Source organism: Scomber scombrus, chromosome 4, assembly GCF_963691925.1.
Source record: "Scomber scombrus chromosome 4, fScoSco1.1, whole genome shotgun sequence".
Lineage (NCBI taxonomy): Eukaryota > Metazoa > Chordata > Actinopteri > Scombriformes > Scombridae > Scomber > Scomber scombrus.
In genome coordinates, this window is record NC_084973.1 from 27891880 (window position 1) to 27917409 (window position 25530).

The following is a 25530-nucleotide window of genomic DNA, read 5'->3' on the forward strand; positions in this document are numbered from 1 at the left end:
CCACAATCACATCTATTTGAGATTCAACATGTTTTTGATTATTAAGCCTGCAGTAAAAGATGTAAAGAAACATATGACTGCATTGAAATTCCCACTTCCCTCATGATTTAAGGTGTATAAATTATACAGTGTCGACATTTACCACGCTCCTTTCCTCCAACATAAACCTTTTTGTATTTTCTTAGTGTCTCCTGTTTCACTGCAGCCCACAGCCAATCTCCTCTTATCCTTCTTTTCTTGACTAAATCCTCAACTTAGTCTCATAGTCAGACTGAAAGGACGAGGGTTTGGAGGGAAGATGGCTTGGTCTAAAGGAAGCATTGTGTCCTCAGGAATGCCCGGCTTCTGTTCTTCTTCAAGCTTTGCTCAAAGCGCATCTTTGCCGTCCTTTCCTTTCTCCCACTTCCTCGAGAGGTTTTTACTCATGTTTTGCATGGGATTTCCATGGCTGATGAGTCTCCTTCCTGCCAGCCTGTTCCTGGTTTTGTGTGCACGACTCTGCTGCATGCTCTCTTGTTTACGCTTAGTTTGTGTCCCATGAAGCTAATTTGAAGTTTCTAGCAACACTAAGGGTGAAATTTCTCAACATGTTTCTTTAAATCTCTCTGTGAGCATTGCTACTGTTCTTCTTTAAAAGAAAGGTTCATTAAAAATGTCAGAAGTCTGTCTGTGTGTCATCCCTGTATTCCTACTTTTATCTCATCCTTTTAACTCTCTCTCTCTCTCTCTCTCTCTCTCTCTCTCTCTCTCTCTCTCTCTCTCTCTCTCTCTCTCTCTCTCTCTCTCTCTCTCTCTCTCTCTCTCTCTCTCTCTCTCTCTCTCTCTCTCTCTCTTTCTCTGTAGCCGGAGAACATCATGCTGCTGAACCGCTCAGTGCCTCACCCACGAATCAAGATCATTGACTTCGGCCTGGCCCACAAGATTGATTTTGGCAACGATTTTAAAAACATTTTTGGAACTCCAGAATTTGTAGGTCAGTATCCAGCATGAGTGTTCATGTGTTTGTTGGTTGAAGGAAAAAACAACAACTCTTTATCCTCCCTTATTGTCTTTATCGGGATCTTGTTTGATGTTTCATTGAGTAGATTCTGCTCTGATGAGTCTGCACAAATATACACTCTATCCTTACTGTACTATACACACACACATGCACACACGCACACACACACACACACACACACACACACACACACACACACACACACACACACACTTCAACACCCGATTTCCCTGGCTTTAACCCAGGGGTTACGTATTGGGAGATCAGGTGCCAACTGTGCCACAGGGACTGTGAGAGAGCCCTGCCCTGGTAATAGACTGGAGATTATCAGACCTGCTCCTTCTTGCCAACACAAACACACACACACACACACACATTCACACACATCAGTGGCTCCGTCCATCTCCCCTTACCTACCCCTCTGTCCGGAGCCAACCGCCAAACCCTCTTAGTCTCCCCGCTGTCCGATGCCAGTGCAGCACCGTCCAGGCCAAAAACAAGAGCCTGTTCCCAGTTCAGTAGGATGGCAGCTGTCAAATACTCTAAATAAAGATCAAGTGGCAGAAATCCCAAATAATGAGTTGGACAGTTGATGCTCGAGGGCATGACTAGCTGCTCTAAACTCATTAGGTACAAATAATTAAAATGATTAGAAAAATTACGTTGAAAAAAACAAATTATTTTGTAGATCTAGAGAGTTATCCACAATTGCCTGCAGTTTAATTTCCAAAGCAGCACCAAAAACAGTTTGCATTTGATTAGAAATGATTTCGCTTAACCCCTAATAATCAAATGATTCACACATTTGAAATCATGTAAGAAGTGAAAAGAAGAAACTATCACATTTTTAGCAAGCGTGACTAAATAAATAAAAAACAAAAGCTTAAAAACAGCGAAAGAACCAAAAATCTGTGAAAGCAACAGAATGTGAGAACAGGCTTAAACTAAATTAATTATTAAATGCACCAACAAAGAAAATCTGTGAATTAGTAAAGGAAAAAGAAATAATCTTGGAAAATGAACTCAAAGGTAAAAGTTAAGCGTGAGAATTGCGTGTTGACCTGAACAATAATAATCATCTGTATATGTGTGTGTGTTTGCCTTACAGCCCCTGAAGTAGTCAACTATGAACCTTTGGGCTTGGAGGCAGACATGTGGTGAGTAAATAAACACTCCATCTGCTCCGTGCAATGAGCGTACAGCACATACGCTCATACGCTTTCTGAAATGTTTCTTATTTCTCTGAAACATCAAGTAAATGTATGTTTTGCACGATGCTTTCATAATGCATTGATGCTAAACTCTCTTTTTTTCCTCTTTTCTTCTCTCCAGGAGTGTTGGTGTGATAACATACATCCTGTAAGTATCTGAAATGACACCGCAACAAAACAAATGACGGATAATTACATGGAATTTGAAACATGTACGAATCAGAAACAGCAGCAGCCGCGTTCACCTCTCTTTGTGTTCACATTTCTTTCTTCACCAACCCCGCGGCGTCGTCACTCGCTAAACGTGACGGTTCAGTCTGAGTGTTTGTCGAGACGTAAAGAGGTTAATAGCCTCTCTTTGACCTTTCTGTCGTCGAACTCGTTGAGCCACTCGAGACTCACAGCGCTGCCGTGTTCGCTGTTTATCGTGAATAATGTAACAACCTGCAGCAAGGACTGTGGAGTGTATTGAAGTGTGATATTCTCCCGGTAGTTGTTTAAACGTTGTACAATTAAGTTTTAATTACTTTTGATATATTTTTGTGTTCATTAACTTGTTTTCGTTTTTTTTGTAACTTATTAATTTAAAAGCAGTATTAGTCTGCCATTAAAGCCATAAAGAACTTTTATCACTCACTTCTCTATCAAGCTTTTCAGTCCTTCATTTAATAATTAATTTGAGTTATTCTCAAAATCACACAAAAACAACACTGTCAAACCTCGAGGACACACTGAAAACTGGCACTATTATGGGTCTTGGCTTCATCTGATTTGCCAGTTCCAGTACGATATAGTGGCTCACAAGCACAAGGCTCCATTTATATTAATTTCTACCAAAAAATGCCTGAATTTTTAGCAAAAAAATGGTTTGAACTGATACTCCCATATATCAAAATGTGTTGCATTTCTAACTGCAAAAAGATACTAAACATGCTTTTCTGTCCTTTTTGGATAGCAATAGCTCAAAAAATAAATAAAAAAGCCGACTAATTAAAAGCAAAGTGAAAAATTAGGAGAAAATGTCACACTTAATTAGAAAATCATGAAATGGCTAAATCACTGAGCGTTTAAGTTGCATTCCTGATCATGTCATTAATCAGGAGTGCAAGAGATTTGTGTAATATTTTAACCTGTTTTTAATATTAATAATAAACACAAACACATACTCAGATTTTTTTTGTTATTTTGTTATTAAAAGCTGAAATAATAAGCTTTAAAATTCAGAGTTGAGAGCGCTAAAGAGAGTTGCTTTATCTGACTCTGGATTTTGTCCAAGATCTGATGAGTCTCTGATTTTGTCAGCATATTTCTAGTTTTACTCTAAATCACAATAACTAATATTATAATGAATAATGTAATAGTAATGTAATGGTGAGTGGTGTTAAAAAGCTAAATGTGGCACCTGTGAGGATACTTAACTTATAATTCAGTTAACCCATTGATCTTCATAACAACAATCAACTTCATGGTCTACAGCTCGCAGCTTTTATTGAACTGGTGTTCTTGAAGCAGTTCTCTGCAGGCGTATCGGCGCTTTCTAATTCAACAGCTTGAGGAAAGTTCACGCCCTCGGCCGCCCAGAGATCAACTGCTGTTGGCTCGTGATGATGTTGTCCTCTCTTCAGACTCAGCTAAAAGGCTACCTCAGCTCCCACACACCTTTTTTTTCTTTCAGAGAGACACCTACACAAAGCCAAACAAAACAGGTGTACACAAAACTGCACACTAAGTGCATGTGCCCACACAAGCACATGGAGTGCTCTCACCAAAATACAGCTGGTAAAATAAAGAGAAATAAAAGGTAAAATGCCACAATGTTTGTTTTAGGAAGGTAATGTCATCCTAATACAGATTTTATCTCATTATAACATAATAACTGGCTTCAAACCAGCTTAATTTTCTGAAAAGAGTAATTTGTAGGTGCTATTAAGATGAGGCGTCGTTTCGTCTCTACATTACATGAACACATTTTTCTTCGAACATACTGTACATACACACACACACGATATTTGCTCATGCCGTCCACCCACACAACTGTCACAGCTCACGGCTCTGGCAGAGAGAAAATAGATTGTTCGCTGCCTATTATCACAGCTGAGAAACAGTAAGGTGCACTGACTGTTCATCTCCTATTGTGAAAGGAAAAAAAAAAACTGTGTGATGGGAAAAACATTGCTGCGAATGATTTAAAGCAGTTTTGGGGTGATTTTGTGGCACGTCTTTATATTCTTAAAGGAAGTGTTCTTCATGAGTGAGCAGGGTTGGGAAGGTAACTTTAGAAATGTAATAGGTTACAGATTACTAGTTACCTTGTTTAAAATTTAATAAGTAATGTAAATATTTCAATTACTTAATCAAAGTAATGTAACTTATTACATTTGATTACTTTTTCTAGTTTTCTAACGAATGTTTTCAGCTGTTAGAGTAAGTGTTCCCTTTAAGCACCAAAACCTAAGTTCAGGTGTTTTTCATGGATACTGACATCATTTATAAGGGAGATCATTTCTTATTTATCAAGATAAATGTCTCATTTGAAAATGTATTCATTAGTTCATGTAGATTTTGGAATATAAAATAAAGATATTTGATGAAAAAGGTCAGTGACACTATTTAAGCCCACATCATGATTTATTTACAATATATAGAAAAATATTGATTTCAAAGACTTAAAAACAGCAACATATGTATTCAGTAACATGTTAAATATTAAAAAATGAGGAAAAAACCCTCCTGAGCAAAACCTTAAAGGTCTGACTTCAGATGTAACCTCCTTTGTAATCATCAACATTTTCATAAGTAACATTTTTTCAGTAACTGTAACAGATTACAGTTGCATTTATTTTGTAATTAAATTATGTAATGCCGTTATATGTAACTAGTTACTCCCCAACACCGCCGAGCTGCATTAGGCTGTAACTTCAGGTAGTAGTGAGAGGCAACTGATTTCATGTTTTGACTGCTAAACCATTTGAGTAAATGTGGTGAATCAGCGAGTTAGGGTGAGATTTTCTGCTCTGCTGGGAGTCCTCATTTATTTTCTAGGCTATTAAGGGCGCATGAAATAATTGCACATTTTGCATCTTTAAGTCTCATTTGAGAAGCAATTTAGAAAAAAATACAACAGATAAAATATTGCCAAGGAAGCCTGACTTAACACCTTCCTGCTTATTTTTACCTCCCGGCCTTATGAAGAATCGCCTTAATTACTCGTTTGTTGTGAGCAGCTGCATCTTATACGTACAGTCCATAGATTCATACATTTCCACTCAACTTGAGCTTGACCCTGAACACCTCCATGTCTGTCCCAGCTGACATGTTAATTAGCGGCTGGTGCTGACGAGCTGGAGCGGGCTTCAGTAGAGAAGAGGAAGGCCGCAGTTTGTCACGGACCGGTGTTTGGCTTAACTGCCTGAGCTCCAGGAGACTGAGACCTCATCAACATGCATGACTGCTCAACCCTGTGTGTGTGTGTGTGTGTGTGTGTGCTGTACTGTGTGAATGTCGTAGTTTATATGAACAGGATTTTGTCTCAATGCTCTTGGGTGCATTATCTCTTCTGTACATCTGCTTATTATAATGTTTGTGCTCAGTTGAGAGGTGTGAAAGCGTGTTAAAATTCCTGTGTGTCAAGTCAATTTTCATTTTTATAGCCCATTATCACAAATCACAAATTTTCCTCTGGGGGGGGGGGGGGGGGGGGGGGGCTTTATTGCCTGTACAGCAATATAACATCATCTATCCCTCTAGACCCTCGATTCAAATCCGAAAATATCCCTCCAAAAAAACACCTTTTAACGGGAATAAAACCTCAGGAAGAGCAACAGAGGAGGGGGTCCTTCATCTGGAGCGGACGGACATGAAATAGATGCTTTGTTATTATATTTTACATATAATAAGATTACAGGTGCCACTCCATTTGTGCGTTATAGACATATTTTTTAAAAAGTACAAATGGAGTGTTACCTGTAATCTTATTATATGTAAAATATAATGACAATAAAGCTTTTTATTCTATTCCTTTGGTCAATTCTACACACATAACATGAATACAGCATGGACAACATTAAACATTGGATATGAGAGCAGTCCAGCTGGCTCTCCTGTGATAATATTTGACTAACACAGCAAATACTTAAGTTTGATAGCGAGGCTTGACTAATGAGTCACTACGCAGCTCTGTAATCACATTCCCACGTCGGCGAGTAGTAAGATCTTTGTTTTGGTTTTTGAGGGCTGAAGCTAATCAGCGGCGTCTGAATTAGTCTTTGGATTGAAATCCAATTTATTCCCTTTCTCGCTGATTACAAATCCTCAGGGACGAGTTTGATAACGAGAGTGCATCGCTGTTCTGAAGGCTCTACATTTACACTTTAAGTGGATTAAAGCGTGAATATAGAGCTGGACTTTCAATGCAAAAAGAAATGATGTGCTGTGTTGGTTAATTTTGCAAGAGCTGTATTTGTCTGAATGCTAAAGATCCTCTTATATCCTCTATGGCAGTCTGAGCGGTGCGTCTCCCTTCCTGGGCGACAACAAGCAGGAGACGCTGGCCAACGTGTCTGCCGTCGACTACACGTTTGACGAGGACTTCTTCAACAACACCAGCATCCTGGCCAAAGACTTCATAGCAAGGCTGCTTGTCAAAGACCCAAAGTATGTATGATCCCCATAACTGATACACTGATTGATTTAATTTCCATTTGACTGATTTCCAGTGACTTTGAAGCTACCAATGTCATGCTCCCTAACATCACAACAGTTTTAAAAAGAGTCACTTAGTTACATCTAATGTATTTGTATTTTATAATAATCTGCTTTATTAGCTGAAGTATGTTTACGCATACAAGGAATTTAACTGCAGTTTCTTGTGGCTCTCACAACAAAGTTCAGGAGCTACATTAAGACTTACAGCCACAATCAAGACAATAAAGCTGAACAGAGACATAGATATATATGACTATTATGTACAAACAAGGGGTGGAAACAGGCAACATTCACCCATTCACACACATCAGGAGGATGTAATGCTTTCACACACCAATGGTGCAGCCTTTGCAAGCAATTTTGGATTCAGTATCTTGCACAGTGCACATATAGAAACAACAAATGGACAACAACATACAACGGAATACAATCTCTATGTTAAATCCATCTCAGTTGCAGATTGTTTAGTTTATGAAATGTGTCAAAAAGCAAAAAAAAAAATGTTCATAAGAGACTAAATAATGAACAAAAACCCCAAAATATTAGATTTACAGCTCTATAAAACAGAAAAAAACATATATTTGCATATACGTATGTCTTATGATATGACAAAAGCAAAACTTAATCCTACATTTCTAACATGCTCCCAATAAGTAAGTAAAAGGACAATACAATCACACTACAATTCAGTCATGCAGAGCAGTAATCACTCAAACTGAAAAATATTATTAAAAATATCAGTAAGTAGAACATTAAACTTGGTCAGAGAAGTGAGCGTCTCTTCAGTTTGTTTAGACCTAAAATCACCATCAAAAGTCCTTTCTTAGTAAAGATTTAAGGCAGCATTACAAATGTGACAATTCTTTCTGTAACATTGTGCCTCTAAATATTTGCTCTTTTATTGCTTTCATTTAAAAGAAGAAAAAAAATCTCAAAAGCTGACAACAAAATGGAATATAGTGTCTTTGCAGCTGCTCCAAATAAAACTCCCTTGTCATCAGAGACAATATGCCTGTTTGGCGCTGGCTCTTAAATATGAGGGGCGTCTCTTTCTCTCATTACTGAGTTGCTGTAGCAACAACTGAATGGCTGCAGCTACACTTTAAGACGCTAACTACCATCAAAACTCTTTTTTTTCTCCCTCGCACGTAATTGCTCCTTCTTTTCTTTAGAACGAGCAAACGAGAGCGAGAGGGGGCTAACAGAGGTGAATAATTGTAGGTGTGGAGATTATTTCAATTAGATGTGAGCTAAAGTAAGACGTGAGGCGCAGCTTGTTTTAAAGAGGCAGTGGGTGAGACGAGAGGAGAGTAGAAATCACCGACTTTTTAATTGATCTACATGGAGAGCGGACGTGGATCCGCTCAGCTGGAAGGAAGATTAACGAAGATCCTCCCTTTGTTATATATTCACTATAAAACTACACCACTTATAGTTCCTTCTCCACTGTGTTATATTAATACATGTGCTACATTTCCTCATCTAAAATAGAGAATCATTGCACAACCTTTAAAGTTTACTGTTACCTCAGTCGGTGCAGTGAAGGTTTGTGGTTTTAACTGTGAATCAGGTTATATGTGAAACAAACTGACCCACTGTAGACAGGAGGAAATGGTGTGTGTACTCAACCACACCAGTTTCCCGCAGTGGTTATACTGGCTTACAGTACGTTGAACGTACCGTAACTATTTCAGAACAATGTGTTGTTGTTCTCATTGTTAGTTACAGCGTTGGTGATCTGGGATGTGGCATTTAGGGACTGAGGGAAGTGTTTGTACTTTCAACCACATCAGTTTCCTCTTTTATCATCTGTTAATTAATTATAGACTGTCATCGGTGCTTTCTTAGTAAAGATTTAACACAGCATTACAAATGTTCCTTTTTACACTATTTCTATAACAGGGTGCTTCTAAATATTTCCTCTTTTATTGCTTTCTTTTTTAATAATGTTAACTTTATATAATAATCTTTTTGTGAATGTCTTCTTCTCCAAATTGAGTCTCATATCCACTTGAATACAAAAAAAACATTAGTCACGTAGATTGTTCTCTTTTTACTTGGTGTTCCCAAGAGTTTGTATCGAAACCTTATTTGAGTTTTTGTTGAAGGGGAAGTATAAAAAGTTTTACAGAGGAAATAAGATATTTGACATCGACAAAGGTTAAATAGAAAGAAACATTAGGTCATTGCTTGTATCTTCAGCTGGGATGAATTACAGGACTGTTAATGCAAATAGGGTTTTCATTTGTAGGAATCTATTTCATTCATATGATCAGGCAGCGATATTATGACAGTTATACTATTTAGGCATATCATTTATTAAGTTTTCTGGTAATGCATTAATAATGTGAAATTTTAAACCCAAGTAGCTGCGTCGGTAGCTGTTTCAGATACCAGTGAGACAGTTAAATGTAACTGAGACAGTTCAGTTTGATGGATAAATCCATGAGTTTAACTTTTTTTGTGTTTTGGTTTTGTTATTTTTTGCTAGTGTTGTATCAAGGCAGTGGCATCATTATAAGGAAACTGTCAACTCAGTCTTGAGATTCACCACAGTTTGTTAAAATGAGGTTTGAGTCACAGTACTAGAAGAACAAATATGCAAGTGGTAGTGTGTCTCTTGCTTCTCTTAACATTCAGGAAGCGTTGTGATGTTTGTATATCAAGATTAAATAAATATTAGTGTGTCATGTGCGATTAGTGACACTTTCTTACATCCGTCTGCACACAAGCTCTGTTTGCTGTCAGTATAAAGTAACACCTGGTTCAACGTGTCCACGGCTGTCACGGGCTATTAACAACAACCAGCATCTCTGACTATAAACAGGATCCATCAATCACTTCTCATCTTATACTTTTTTGCAGATATAATTGACTTGAATTTTTCTAGTTTGGTTAAAGGTGAATTCTGTGTCTCTGTGGTCATCGACAGTCATTGTTTTGAGTATTAAAATGCATTTATCAAATGTTTCTCTGCTTCTGTTCACAGAAAGAGAATGACGATTCAGGACAGTCTTCAGCACCCCTGGATCAAGGTTAGACTCTGATGCCTCTATTTCATTTAACTGTGCACATTTAATTGAATATGGGTCAGTGAAAAATAAGGGTTGGCAAGATGAGCAATTCAAAAATATATTTAAAAAATAGTTTTAAAAGCAGCATCAGGTTTGTTAAAATGTACATTTTGTATTTTTGTTGGTTTTATGTCATTTGAAATGACATCTTCACCATTTTTTAACCAAAAGTAAGACTGAATGCTCCTGAAAATGTCAAATGGTGTAACCACAAAAGAATGATAAATATTAAATATGTTATCACCTACAGTGTATTTAAGTGTACTTATACAAATAATTACTGCATTTTGGTTCCTGATTGACATTAAATATTTAATTTAATATTTAGAACAATTGTGTTCCATTACATTTATTTAATATAAAAAGTTATAATGTAAGATCATGCCAAACTAGTTAATATGGTGTTTTATTGAGAATTTAGCATTTTTAAGTAAGTTTAATTATTTGGTTAGTTTTTATGGTTACACCACTTAGACATTTTTACCATAATCATCTAATATATTCTCTCAAAATGGATTAAAAGCAGAAATTTTATGCTGAGTCCACAAAAAAGAATATATGCAAAGTATTCATACATTTATTTTCATATTTTAACCCCTTTAAATTTGACTAAACCACATGAACATAAAAAATATATCACTGACCCATATACAATACACATTTTTGTAATACAGTGAAGCTTGTTTTTTGCTTTCCATAAATATTCTCATAAGCTTTTTCTGTCGATTTTGTTTGTGTGTTTTGAAACCAGCCAAAAGACACTCAACAAGCACTGAGCAGGAAGGAGTCCGCTGTCAACATGGAAAAGTTCAAGAAGTTTGCAGCTCGAAGAAAATGGAAAGTAAGTTGTTTGTCTTTAACACCATCAAAAAAGACTTTACACACTCAGGCCTCAGGATAGAAATATTACTGCACGAGACTTAAACTCATCATGTCTCTACAACAATACACTGTGGCAGCTTCTTGCCAAAACGTCCCCACCAGTTGCTGCAGGCTCACCACAGTCATCATGGTCGTCATCTTGTCTGTTTCTGTTCATCACGACTCACTGACTGACAGACTGACCCGGCATCGCTCGTAGCCTTCAAGAAATGCTGGATTGTTTACTGGTGCTGGTTTGGCAGAGCTATCGTGCCATGTCTCTTGTCTTCTGCTCGGATTGTCACTGTGAGCTTCGCCACAGTGGCAGCTTCTGGCTCCCTGCAGTAACCTCCATTTGACACTTGATTGTTGTTGATTTATTTCCACACATAAAACTAGCACCGAAACATGATACAGGAAAGAAATGAATACAGATTGTTAAGGTGATGTTGAATTGATGAAACGTGCCATCTTAAATAAAGACAGACGGCAAATAAAATACAGCTGTAGTCAAGCCAAAATTCTTTCAAGTTCAAATAGAGTCCAGTTCAATACCAATAAACCTGTGTGCCTGAGTCTTTTACAGGTGTGAAAATCATTATATAGAGGTTTCTTAACCCTGTAAAGTCTGAACCCTCAAATAATTTGCAGAAACTTCTAGTTCTTTGAAACAGGAGTTTACTGGACCCTCTGACAAATCATTTTAAAATGAATTAAATAACACTTTACGTATATGAGTTTTGTTTTGTATCATATTTGATAGATTTTTGCACTGTATTTTTCATAGCATGGTTTTTTGAAACATAAAAACATATTGAATACAACATTTTTACGGTCTTGCATAAAGCTCATATCACCACCTTCAAACTTTTTTATGCATGATAATAATACGTAATGCATGATTGACAGATTTACAGATAAATTACCTTCCACAGGAATTTACCATAAAATAAGATACAAAATATTTAGTCATTCAACATTGCATTGGTTTATCTGTGCACTACATGTATCTGATTGTAAACATCAGGTTTGATGATCACACTGATGATTTAGAGCTCTCTAAAACTCATGTATCAAATATTATTCACCTGACATTACAGGGTTACGGGTCAACAGAGATGTAGATGGCTCTGCAGAAGCTCTGTGAACATTTACAACATTTTACCAATGCATAGCAGGAAAAAGTCAAGTCAGTGAGTTTAAATAGAGCAGAAAATGACTTTATGCCTGCCTGTTGGTCGCCTCAATGTAACCTGACCTGAACTTCTTCTACATACTCATCCTTGAACTGCTATTCTTCTCTTTTTCCAGCAATCCGTCCGACTTATCTCCTTATGCAACCGCCTGTCCCGCTCCTTCCTGTCCAGAAGCAACATAAGTGTGGCGCGGAGTGACGACACATTGGTAAGAACTCTAGAGGTACAGCTTCGGCACAACATCTCATATGAAGAGCCCCAAAAAGGGCCTTAAAACACAGCAGAGGCAGGAGAGACTTTGTTACATTATTACAGCCAAAGATCTTGATCCAAATTCATTAAGTTGATTGGGTTCACAGCGTTTAACACCATCATAGATGTAAAATGCACTTGAGTAAAACATCTATGTAATTAACAGGTCTGGCAGCTTAATGAAATTCAGATTGCTTTTATTGAAGTGCATTTCCTCACTGAGACCCCGAGCTCTCAGTTACAGCTCTGGTATTCTTAGCTCCACAGGCTCTCTGAGAATCTTGAGCTATTACAACGTTGATCTGTACCCCCCCCCCCCCTCACACTTGAGTACAGGTCAGGTGTTTTTAGCATAGTAGGAATTTGAGTGTGTACAACCATAACACCAGGTTGAGCTTGTAGGAATTTCCCTCCAGTGAAGTAAACACTTGTATTTCTCGTAAATGTACGTGTCAGTTTGTATGATTGTGGACACAAAAGAAAGCTTTTATGTGACTTATGTGTGTAACGTCTCAGTCTGTGAGTTCATGCCGACGAGCCTGAGAGATGTAAACACAGCAGTGCTGCTGAGAGGCTTAATTATTTACAAAGCACTACCTGCAGGCCAAGGCCAGGCCTGTTTCCTCATCAAAGGATTACATACCAACTTTTTGTGTCGCAGGTGAGATGACAGGTAGATCGAAGCATGCTGAAACCGCTGCGCCCCCTGTAGTCCAAAAACCGAACAGCGGCAGGAGTCAATGTTTACAAGTACAAGCTCTCTAATACAGTGGGTCTGCGTCTTTATCGGCTGAACAGTTTCAGGGTTAAGTGCCTTACTTCAAGGGCTTAGACGGACGTGGGTTTTAGTTTATTGCAGCTGCCTCGCTCTGTAAATTTTCAACCAAGAAGTTGTTTGAGTTCTGCCTTCAAGGCTGTGTGTCAGAAGGCGGAAGTAAAGTGTACACATCTGTGACGGAGGGATTGATCAGACTGAGAAATAATTAATAGCAGGGCAGCAACTGAGGAGTATTTAAATTATTTTCATCTTTCATTGTTTAGTCTGTACAGCTGGGATTGGCTCCAGTGGCCCTGCAACCCTCTAGAGGATAAACAGTATAGAAAATGAATGAATGAATGTTTAGTCTATAAATGTGCCAAAATAAAGCTGTGAAGTGGAGGAAGCAGCTATTTACAGAAGTAGTTTTTAACCCTGTGCATTTTTATATCATTTCCTCCATTTCCTGTAATTTAGAAGCACAGATCTCCTGGATAAACCAGAATCGCAAAATAATGGGATTCAAACTTCTAAATGTTTTATCTTTAGTGTCTGCTTATATTCAAAAGTGCATCCAACTGAGGTTTAAGCTTCCTAATTAGATGTTTCTTATCAAATCCACCTTGGGAGTCGCAGTTGACTTTTTTTCATTATTTTTTATTCAGTTTTTATTTAATGTATGAAATAAACAGCTATGTTGTGAGACAGCAGCTTATGTGCTGACAATACAACCTGTAGAGCTTCATACCTACCGAGCCTTAGAGGTGCTCCAACTGGCAATCACTGCCTGCGGACTATTCAGGAGATTATGGGGATATTAACTTTTACAACCTTTACTACACACAATAACTTCTCCCTTGCAAGTCCATAATGAAATATGCCAATCACCGTTTCCCAGATCCCAAGGTGACCAAAACACTTTTAATTTACAGTGATATAAAACATAGTAAAGCAGCAAATTCTCACATTCGAGAAGCTGTTACTGATGAATTTTTGGCATTTTATACTCACTGGCCAAGCTTAGATGTTTTTGTCAATAGACTAATCATTTCATCACTAATAAATAATAAGTGAAACACACAGAACAGATGACATTGTTGGCAAGCATGTACGGTTTAGCCACCTATGCGAAACACCTCCAAAAATAACCTTTTGAATGAAGGAGAGCATTACTCATCCGCTCTGCATGTCCAAGTTTTCCCAGTCTGCTGATCTCTCTGTCATAAGGGCACATCTTAGTTTTCCAGATACCAAACTCTTTACTTGTGTTTATGAGTATTTTTGATATGTGATTCAGAGCCAGAGGTGTCACATAAATTAAGAGGAACAATCATTCATTCAGGGATATTTCATGCTTATGGATGTTTTTTCCTTTTGTTGGAGGCTTTCACTAGAAACCTACTCTGAAAATAGTAAATGGGTCAGTGACAAATAAGGGTTGGCAAGAGGTGCCATTCAAAAATATCTTAAAAAATAGTTTTAAAAAGCATCAGGTTTGTTAAAATGTACATTTAGTATTTGTGTTGGCTTTATGTCATTTGAAATGACATTTGCACAATTTTCTTTTAACCAAAGGTAAGACTGAATGCTCCTGAAAATGTCAAATGGTGTAACCACAAAAGAATGATTATTATTAAATGTTTTATCCACCTACAGTGTATTTAAGTGGATTTATACAAATAATTACTTTACTACTTAAATAGTTCCTGATTGACATGATTCCCCAGATTAAATGTAATATTTAGAACAATTGTATTCCATTACCTTTATTTAATATAAAAAAAGTTATAATGTAAGATCATGCCAAACTAGTTGATATGGTGTTTTATTGAGAATTTAGCGTTTTTAAGCCGTTTTTATGGTTACACCACTTAGACATGTTTGCCATAATCCTCTAATATATTCTCTCAAAATGGATAAAAAGCAGAAATTTGATGCTGGGTCCACAAAAAAAGAATGTGTGCAAGTTATTCATATGTTTACTTTCACATTTTAACCCCTTTAAATTTGACTAAAACACATGGACACAAAAAAATGTCATTGACCCATATAGGGCATAACAGTACCTCTCCATCCTGTGCCATGAATTACAATTTTTTAGAAAGCAGAAATCTCTAAAAATCCCAAACAGCTGCATTCTCAGCAGATCCCCAGCAGGCAGTTTGCTGCTCGTACATATTTGTGTTGTGTTTTGCAGCTCTGCGAGGTGGTTTTAGTCACGGCTCCCCCCCAGCAGGGAGGTTATGTCGAGGAATGTAGCGGGAGAGTCATGCATGGCCGAACAAATGCCACATCAGCCCCGCCTTCTTTCCCTCCTCTCCCTCTCTCCTTCCTCACCTCGCTGCCTTCCTCCTCCTCGTCTCTTTGTGCAGCAGAGCGTCGCAGCCGATTTCTGTGCCGTCAGACTGACTCTGGTTGAAGGTTATTGGGTCACATGTCGCAGAGAGAGAGAGAGAGAGAGAAAAAAGTCTTTATGTGATGAATCTGAACTGTGGTTGCAAAAGGAATCCCTGCTGATTCTTCCACTGATGTTCCTCTTGTTTGTTTCTGTGTGTATTCATGCTTGAGAAAAAAGATGAAAGAGAGACTTACGGGAGCATGTGATAGAAAGAATTCACAGGATTAATGTTCATAGGATTAGACTATCTTGTTAACAGTAGAAGAGTGACTGTCTTTCCCACCCATCCAGGATGAGGAAGACTCCTTTGTGATGAAGGCCATCATCCACGCCATAAACGATGACAACGTTCCCGGCCTGCAGCATCTGCTCGGCTCCCTGAACAGTTACGACGTAAACCAGCCCAACAAGGTGACCGACGAGATTCCTACTATCCTGTCTTCTAACATCCAACCTCAAAAAGAGTCACACGCACACACACACACACACACACATACACACAATTCAAACACAGTACATTTAACATAATTTACATCCTCGTGGTTTGAAGAAAAAAAAGCCTTTAATGTAATTTCTTTAAAATTCCATTCAGCTTCAGCTACACTCCGCTTCCCTCTAGCTCACTGCTGTACAGTATATGCAAATTTAGTAAATGACTATAAAACAGCTGATTGGTCAAGGATCTCACATCCATTTGTCAGGGGTGTCAACTTGTTTCAACCCTTCAGCAAGCATGGCTGCCTCTTTCAGGGGGCTGAATGGAAACGTTCTTGATCACGAGATCACACACAGAGTGAATTTTGAGTAGTCTGTGAAGTCAGCGCTTCATTTTAGATGAGTGTAGGAAAGATTGAACAGAGGGGAAACAGAAGGTTGGTCCTAATAGAGATTGGTTACTGTCTCTCTAGTGTGTGTGTGTGTGTGTGTGTGTGTGTGTGTGTGTGTGTGTGTGTGTGTGTGTGTGTGTGTGTGTGTGTGTGTGTGTGTGTGTGTGTGTGTGTGTGTGTGTGTGTGTGTGTGTGTGTGTGTGTGTGAGTGTGAGAGAGAGATGAAAGAGCATTGAAGAGGTGGGGATATGGTAGATTTGTGTGTGTTTTTGTCATTATTTTCTGTTTTATTTAGAGCTACAACTAGTGCCAGACATCTCCCACCCACCAGCCCAAACAAGACCAAAAAAAAGAAAAGAGAAGAATCCAGTCAGACATTTTAGATATTTAAATACATGCCTATGACTTGCAGGATGTACAAATGTGCATGTGAGGAAAGTATCATTCGCCTGAAAGCAGTTGAAAAGACAGTTTTTCAAGATCTTCAAGCTTTCTGTTCATTAAAAGGCAACAACAGAGAAAATCACCACAGCCCAAAAGAACCAGTTTAACATCCATGTGTATTTCTCTGTGTCATAAATAAAAGAAAAAACCAGCGGTGGAAATGAAAAACACAGATGGATGTTTGAAGTGGAGGTCAGAGCTGAAACAAGGCCTCTTTATGAAAAACAAATAGCCAAGTTCAAGTAAAAGTTATCCGTTCAAGTATGGAAGTTGTCAGATTTTCAAGTATGTGTTTATATGTGCTGTATAATAAAAGGTAGAAAGAAAGAAATAGAAAGAAATGACAATAATAACAATGTTCCCAAAATCCAGAATTAATAACTCCCACGTCTTGATCCTGCGCGCTGTTTTGATGGAGACGCTGTTTGTTGACGGCTGATGAGCAATGTGGGGGACGTGATGTTATTAAGCTCAGTGAGGTGTAGAAGAAAAGAGAAGTGGGAAGAGAAAGAGGAGAGGGAGAATTAGCTATATGGAGAGGAGGATGACTGCAACACTACAGATAGTGACAGAAAGCCTGAGAGAGGTTTCTGAAGAGTCAGTGCTGTTAATCGTCTTCTTCTTTTCTTTTTAAGTTGGCCAATATTTCCATTAGCAACCATAATACACGACACTCCAGGACACCTAAGAAATTGCTGCTGTATAAAACCTGAGATGCAACTCATCTGTTTAATTATATGTTGTCAGATTGAGGCGTACAGCTGCTGCCTTAAACACATCGCAGCCACTTAAAACTGAAATCAGTATGTTTGTGTACATTGTAGCACGGGACTCCCCCTCTCCTGATTGCCGCAGGCTGTGGAAACATTCAGATCATCGAGGTGCTGATGAGAAAAGGTGCAGAGATCCAGGCTCATGACAAGGTAAAGACTCGTCTGTTTGTTTTAATCAGCGTGGCTCTGACAGCCAGCTGTGGAGTTTAATAGACTGGCATTAAAGCCGTCAGAGCTGCAGTAATGAAGGCTGAAGACTAAAGAATGTGACACTGTCATTAGGATTATGATGGAGGGCTAGCTATACTATAAATAAATGCACCCATGAACTCATTGCTCTCTGTGTACTTTGTGCTGCAGAGAATAGCTATACTGATATGTTTTAAACAGTCTGAGATAAATATTTTACTTATCAATCCATATGTGCATGGAATAAGAGTTTCATAATCTGTAATAAAATGAACGTTTGAAGATCTTTTGAACACACTGGAAGTTTTATCTAACGTAATGTATAACATGTACACTTTTTTAAAGTAAAGTCTGAGCTTATTTTCTCATTTTTATCTTAAGATTGATTAATTCTTTCGTTGCATAGCTGGAATCAACCTTGACTTGAAGTTTTTGTGTAGACTACTGGCCGACATCACAAAGTGGAGCTTCTGTTGAGATGAGCATGCCTTTCTAAATAACTGAGATACTGTAGATTAAACAGAAAAAACAAAAAGTGAAATACAAACTTTTTACTAAAATGCAACAAGGCAGTGCATTGTCTAGAAAAAGCTTGACTCACCAGTCTTATATTGTTCTGGTATGAATCATCACAGTGTAGTCAGGATTAAAAAAAAAAAAAAAGTTATGTACAAATTACTGACAGCGTGTCACTACATTTCTAGCAGGTACAGTTTTAAATACTTTTAGCGGACATTCAGCATAAACAACATCTAAATTGGCTAATTCAGCTGCTCTAAACTGTTAATACAGGATGCCTGCACATCCTTAAATTAGTCTGAAGTTCTTTGACAGAAGTGTGTTGTTCCATATTTTAGAAAGTGTGTTCATATTATCTGGCTGCAGACACAATTGCAGAGTGCTTGGTTATATAGCAGGGATGATAGATAAATCCTGACATGTTCTTTTCTGTGAAACCTTCAGAGTGGAGCCAACGCTATCTACTACTCAGCAAGACATGGCCACGTCGAGACCCTGAAATTCCTCCATGAAAAGAAATGTCCTCTGGATGTCCAAGATAAGGTGAATCAAGTGCTTCTTTTCCACACAGACGCTCACACACACACACACTCACTCACTACTTCTCACCACACTTAGTTATCTATCAGCGATTACCACTCCTCCTACCCATCACAACCATGGACAAGCATTACTTTGATTTTCCAAAATGCTCAAAAAAACACACACAAACACACACAGATTCACATGTTCACTCTCACCATAGTACACACCTGGGGAGAAAACCAGTCACTCTGGCATTTTATCAGCTTATTTGCTGTTGCTATAGAAACAGGTCTTGCTGAGAAAGATGGGTTGTGCTTGTGCCTGTGTGTGTGTGTGTGTGTGCCCGCTTTTGATGCTGGTAAAGCCTCGATCACTGTGTGTGCCTGGGCAGACAAAATCCCAAAAGCATTTTCCAATATGTTCAATCACTGTACCTGCTGGTGGTATTCCTCTTCTGTCTGTGAACACTGAGGCACAGCAGAGTCCTCCTCCACCAGACCAGAGCTAATCTGCACCACAGGCACTTTCCTGATCATTATCCTGTTCCTCTGCAGGGATAATTAAAGTTGGTATATGTATGGATTTTAGTTTAACACATTGCCACTATATCAAAGACTAGGATGTATTATGTTAGCATGCTAACCAGCTAGCCCCGGCCCATCCTGTCTCCTAGTGCCACTTTGTACCTTCAGAGGCGATAGTGAGTCACTGCAGCATCCAGTCTGTTCTCCATCTAACAAATTGACTGTATAAAAGATGGATGTCATTATAGCTCCCCAAAAGTGAAGCCAAAACATCTGGATTTCCCCCTGGTGGCTGGCTGCAGTACATGTCATAAATCCTGCCCCCTCCATGTTAGCTAAACTAAAAAATCTGATAGAATCTGATTCTATCATTTAAGGCAGTTCTAATCACGCTGATGTCTGTCCAAGTGCTCACGTTTGTTTTCAATTAGTTATTTGACAATATAAAATGGGATCATGACGGTGGGACTCTGGCTCCAAATGACATCACACAAGCAAGATGGCAGCTCCCATAAAGGAGATATTTTGGCTTCACTTTTGCATAGCGGTATGAAGTGGAGACATGTCATCAATATTTAAAAAAAACAGTCAGTGGTCTAACATGAGAGGATGAAGAAGTAGTCATTCGGAGTGCCCTTGTAGCTGAGTGGTTACAGCACATGTCATGTACGCTCAATGTCCCTGATTCAAATCCGGCATGGGCCCTTTGTTGCCTGTCATACCCATGTCTCTTTTCCCTTGTTTCCTGTCAGCCTCTCTGCCACTAACTGTGCAATAAAGGCAAAAAAAGCTGATCTATGACGCTTTATTAATTTTTAATGTTATTTCAGGCAAGAAAGGAGGGGGTGAGGAGGGTTTCTTAAGATAGGGATGGACATCTCAACCTTTTGGTGATATGCTGCCCCCAGTTTTTTTGGAGTGTGGAGTATGAACTCGACAGGTGGCTAGTTCCTACATATAATATATTTAAAGTTAATTCATTACGCTATAACCCTGAATCATGCGTGTAACTAAATCTTATGGAAAAAGAAAAGTCACTAAACCTTCAAAACCTTTTAATACAGAGGCTCTTTCCTGTGTGTTGCTAATTAATTAGATCTGTAAAACTTTAAAAAAATGTTTTTAATCGGTTTATTCTCCCACCTACAAGCAAACAGGGCGTCTAGGGTGTCGTTTCAGATGAGCAGCTTCTCCTCTGACTAGCCGATGTAATGTTAGAGCCGATGGATCGATTTCCAACGAGTCTGATGTCTGAGTACACGGGACAGTGAAATGTGACTTCTTTAAGTGGAAGTTTGCTAACTGGGAAAATAGTATGACATACCTCTAAGCACTAACAGTAAATATCAGTGCTTCTTTGTTTGTTTGTTTACACATATAGAAACATTTAAAATGAAGAATAATAATAAGTACAGAGGAATACGAGGGAGAATTGCCGAAAAACCCTTGAGAGACTTGCAGAGTGGTATTCTCCAGGCAGCACAATTACAAACACATAGTTACATCTTTCAAAGAATTAATGCAATGATACACTGCACCATCATTTGCCAGACTGAGAACATAGTTTTTTAATAAAATAAAGTTAAACACAAACAAATTGCGGTCGTTTAGCTATTATATGAACATAAAAACATATTTATTGGAGTCAGATTAAGTAGGTAGTGCTGGTTAGTTAAAAGAAGTGATTGCAAAGCTTTTATAAGCTGCTGTGGGAACAAGTACAGAAAACACAAACTGCTTTAAAACATTTTCTGCATTAAAGCTATTATTTAGAACAAACTATTAATTGTTGATATTTTGTTAATTCTCTGTTGTCTCCTGCAGTCTGGGGAGACTGCTCTTCATGTGGCGGCTCGCTATGGCAACGTGGATGTGGTGAGCTACCTCTGCAGCATCCGGGCCAACCCAGACCTTTCTGACAGAGTAAGTTAATACACGCATGAACATACAGAGGCAACATAACGACATTGATGTTATTAGATACATTTTCCTTGGTCCAAAAGACTCCAAAAGGTTTTTCATCTCTTTCTGTTTCTTTCTCCAGGAGCAGGAGACCCCGCTCCACTGTGCTGCCTGGCACGGATACTCCACTGTGGCCCGAGCGCTCTGCCAGGCCGGCTGCAACGCGGACGCAAAGAACCGTGAGGGGGAGAGTCCGCTGCTTACTGCGTCTGCTCGGGGCTTCGTAGACATCGTGGAGTGTCTGGTGGAGCACGGGGCCAAACTGGAAGCCACTGACAAGGTGATCACCTCTGAAGTCTTCAGCACAGATGATTTAATGTGGCTGAGCAAACTTTTCAGTGCAACATGGAGTTAGTTTTGGGTTTTTTTTTGCATATTACACACATTTTCCTCAAGCTTGTTTCCCACATTCTTTTACCTTCTGTCTTTTCCATCTTCCCCTTACTGCACTGACAATCTGCACTCATCCATCATGTCTTTATCCAGTCTGTCTGCATTATGGCTTATTCTAAGAACCATACATGTTTTCTTGGTGAGACAGCATAATGGCTTGATCAAAGCTAAATGCACATTCAAGAGTCCATCAAACCCTTTCAGATCAGAAGTCTTTACTCTACTTCTGCTAGTTTTTCCATATCCTCAGCCTTGGTGTCTGCCTCAGTGTCTTGTCTCATTTGATTATTTCCAGTGCATCTTTAAGATAGATACATATATTCATATTTTAATAAATCCCCCACAGGGTAAACTAGTTTTGTCACAATAACACTGCGACACTAAAACACATCCTAACACATATTCCAAGAGGACACTATGACCTCAACATTATCCAAAAGCTAAAAGACAAAATTGATCCTGTCTGATAAAAGCCCAGTTACCAATGATGCAGCAAAAATGGCACCAATAAAAAAGAACAATAGATATGAAACAAAACCTGAGGGCATCGTTCACCTACAAAGGTCACAAAAAATAACCCTTCATTTCGGCAGCGTCTGCACTCAGCAAGCTTTAAACACAAATCAAAAGCCATGATGTTCAATTTAGTGGGACTGATGATTTATATTGTGGTGTGTGTGTGTGTCCGTGTATCCGTGTGTGTGTGTGTGTGTGTGTCCAGGACGGCCACACAGCCCTCCACCTGGCCGTACGAAGGTGTCAGGTTGATGTGGTTCGCTGCCTTCTCAGACACCACTGCCACCTGGACCAACAGGATCGCCATGGCAACACGCCGCTGCACATCGCCTGTAAGGACGGCAACCTGCCCATCGTCATGGCAATCTGCAGCGCTAAAGCAAACCTCGACCTCCCCAACAAGGTGAGGACAACAACTCACCACCACACCCATTCTGCTATTTCAGAATAACAGCAGCAACGTGGCTTCCAGATAGTTTCGCTTTATCGGATCATCATGTGTCACCCTAAAAATAATTTACTGTACCTTTAGTGATAATGAGCCAGATTTTGAGATCTTCACCTCTCATATTTCTGCCTCCACCCCAGTGCAATATCTGTGGATATTAACCTTTTCTCCCAGAAGGAAGCTCTGATGAAAGCATTGAATTATAAATGAAGAAAGTAAGATGCAGAGCTAGTACGTTTACTTTTGAGATGTTTTTGTTAGATGAATGGAGTATTTAAAGGCATAACATATCAGGAAATTGACAGAATAGTTCATTTAAAGTGTGTTTTTTTGGGGGCTTATCATCTACATGTTTATTTTTAAGAATTATACCATCAGTATCAAATCTGATTCCTTACATTTTAATGCTGTTAATATAAAAACACACCTGTTGTCCCTCTGCTACGAGCCAATTGACGGATCAGACTACATTATGTACATCACTGCTCATCGCTGTTTGGACTGGATGTTAATGTTAATGCTGCATCATGCAATATTTTAGGCAACAGTTTTGGGAAGATTCTTTCCTGTTCTGACATGACAGTGACCCTGGAAACAAAGCCAGGTCCATAAAGACATGTTTTTCCCAGTTCAGTGGTTCATGAAGCCAAAAATTGTTCTTCCTCTTCCGCATAGAGTATTGGGCCCATAGAGCAAACGCAGTAGGGACTACAGCTACCCGGGCCGGCTACTTCTGGCTAACTTGATGGATAAAACAATCTTATCGTGCGGCTCTTCAGGACTTTCAAAATGTGATCAAACCAAACGGATTAAATTCTGACGGTAAAACGAGTCACTTCTGCAGGGATTGTGCTTGTTAAATTTATCCACTGATTAACAGACGTCTCTTTCACAATGTGAGTCTATGGGAGAAGTCTTTTTGGGCCCAATAGCATCAAATGATGTTATAACACACAGTTTGGCCGCTATGTCAAATTGGCTTCAAAGGCCGAGCACCGTTCCAGGGGACTTGGAGGAGGAACTTGACTGGTCTGCACGGAGCCCTGACCCTCAACTGCGTCCAACATCTTTGGCACGAACTGGAATACAAACTGCGAGCCAAACCTCATCACCCAACATCAGTGTCTGACTTGTATAAAGCTCCTGTGGCTGAATGGGAGCTAATCACTGCAGCCAGGTCCTAAACTATGGTGGAAAGCCTGAAACCAGGAGAGAGGAGGCAGCAGTTACTGCAGCAGGTTAATGGATGCTTGGAGAGGAGATGGTCAGCAATCCCATATGGGCGTAAAGTTTGTGTGTTCACATGCAATCCAATCAGGCTAAACTGGGCCTAATCACAGGCCAAACAGGGATAAATAAACATAGAAAGCAAACATATTCTAGGGATTAAAGGGATTTCTGTAAGTCAGAATACGTGCAGTTTAGAGGTCCTTGGAGTATGAGCCAATCTAATCTATACTGGGCTCCTTTGAATGCAGCATATTGTTTGTAATAATGTTGATGCTGTTGAGTTGACCACTAAGAACAGTTTTGGTGTGTTTTCAACTGTTGTTAACATGGAAAAAGTAGGTTGTCTTTATTTGAGCTACTCCTTTTAACGGAGCGCTCCCATACCTGGTTTATATTTGACTTGAAGATCCCATCTCTCTCTTTGCCTCTCTGCCAGGCACGACTTCCCACACATGTTTCTGCCTTTGGTGATTTCACATTTCTATATTTTGACACCATCTATTTTAATGTATTCTGAGATGGGATTGCTCTTCTCAGACGCTGGTAGCCCTCTCAGCTTTTTTAGCAAACAGAAAAATTTCTTCTTTTTTTTTTCTCCTCAGTGTAGTTCTTCGAGGATGTGATGTGAATCAGGAGCAGACGGCACTGCCCGATATGTTTTGATTTATTCATTATTTTCAGTTTGTGCTTGTTTTTTAAAAATATATATATTTATATAAATACAGATATATAGCTTATCGAAAAAAGGAGCATATTTAACATTGCTGACTGTGTCTGGAGACGCTCAGCTGTAGACGCTGTAGAGGAAGATAAGAGGGATGGAATTGAAAATGTCTTCTACTTTGTTTCCAGCAGAGTAGAAAAGGATGAATGCCTCCACGTTTCCTCAAGTAGCGACAATAGGGAAATGATTGAAATGCTGCTTTGAACTTGTTTATTTTGTATTGGGTATTGACATTTTTTCTTTTATCTTATAGCAGAGAAACGATGTATTATGTGTGAATATATATAAGCACAAGTAGAAGAGGATATACTTGTAACAGGGGTGTCCTGGATTTACTGCAGGATGACAACACAAACTTATTTTTATTACCATTATTACTGTAACACAGAACTCAGCTCTGTCTTTTACATTGATATCACTTGAAGTGGTTCACTTTTTGCAGCCAATATTAATCAATCAATCAATCAATCATTATTTATATAGCACCTTTCATACAGACTAGTGTAGTTTTACAGTTATTTGATTGATATATAATAAGACAAGAGAAATAATAAAACATTTTAAAAAGATAATAAAAACAGGAGAACAATGCACGCAAGAGAAAATAAAAATGCTTAAAATTTTAAATAAAATAACTGAAAATAAATAATTGAATAGATAAAAAATGAATTAAATAAATAAGTTAAATAAGAGAGAATAACAGAGAAAAGGTTTATTAAAAGTTAGAGTAAAACATTTGGTTAAAATAGATTAAAAAGACAAAAGAAAAGTAAAATAGAAGAGGATGTTTAATAAAAGCTGGACTCAAGCTAAAGACTAAAAGACAAAAAAATAAATACAAATTTAAAACATCAAAAACAAGCACAACAGAATAAAATTAAAAGACTATGAACTATTAAATGTCAGGCTGAACAGGTGGGTTTTGAGTTTCCTTTTAAAAATATCCACACTTCCAGCTGTTTTCAATATGGAGAGAAGGAGTAATTACAGCAACCAATAACTC

General features: G+C 38.6%; 1 protein-coding gene across 1 annotated transcript in view; it reads left to right on the forward strand.

Moving 5' to 3' along the window:
* The window catches only part of dapk1 (death-associated protein kinase 1), an 89787-nt gene that overhangs the window by 44463 nt on the left and 19794 nt on the right, over positions 1-25530 (forward strand). The window contains exons 4-16 of the mRNA XM_062417529.1: positions 844-973; positions 2109-2157; positions 2333-2359; positions 6712-6864; positions 9905-9950; positions 10741-10830; positions 12162-12254; positions 15745-15864; positions 17549-17647; positions 18650-18748; positions 21079-21177; positions 21299-21496; positions 22331-22528. Coding sequence (XP_062273513.1) covers positions 844-973; positions 2109-2157; positions 2333-2359; positions 6712-6864; positions 9905-9950; positions 10741-10830; positions 12162-12254; positions 15745-15864; positions 17549-17647; positions 18650-18748; positions 21079-21177; positions 21299-21496; positions 22331-22528 — 1401 coding nt within the window. The remainder of the gene's footprint in view (positions 1-843; positions 974-2108; positions 2158-2332; positions 2360-6711; positions 6865-9904; positions 9951-10740; positions 10831-12161; positions 12255-15744; positions 15865-17548; positions 17648-18649; positions 18749-21078; positions 21178-21298; positions 21497-22330; positions 22529-25530) is intronic.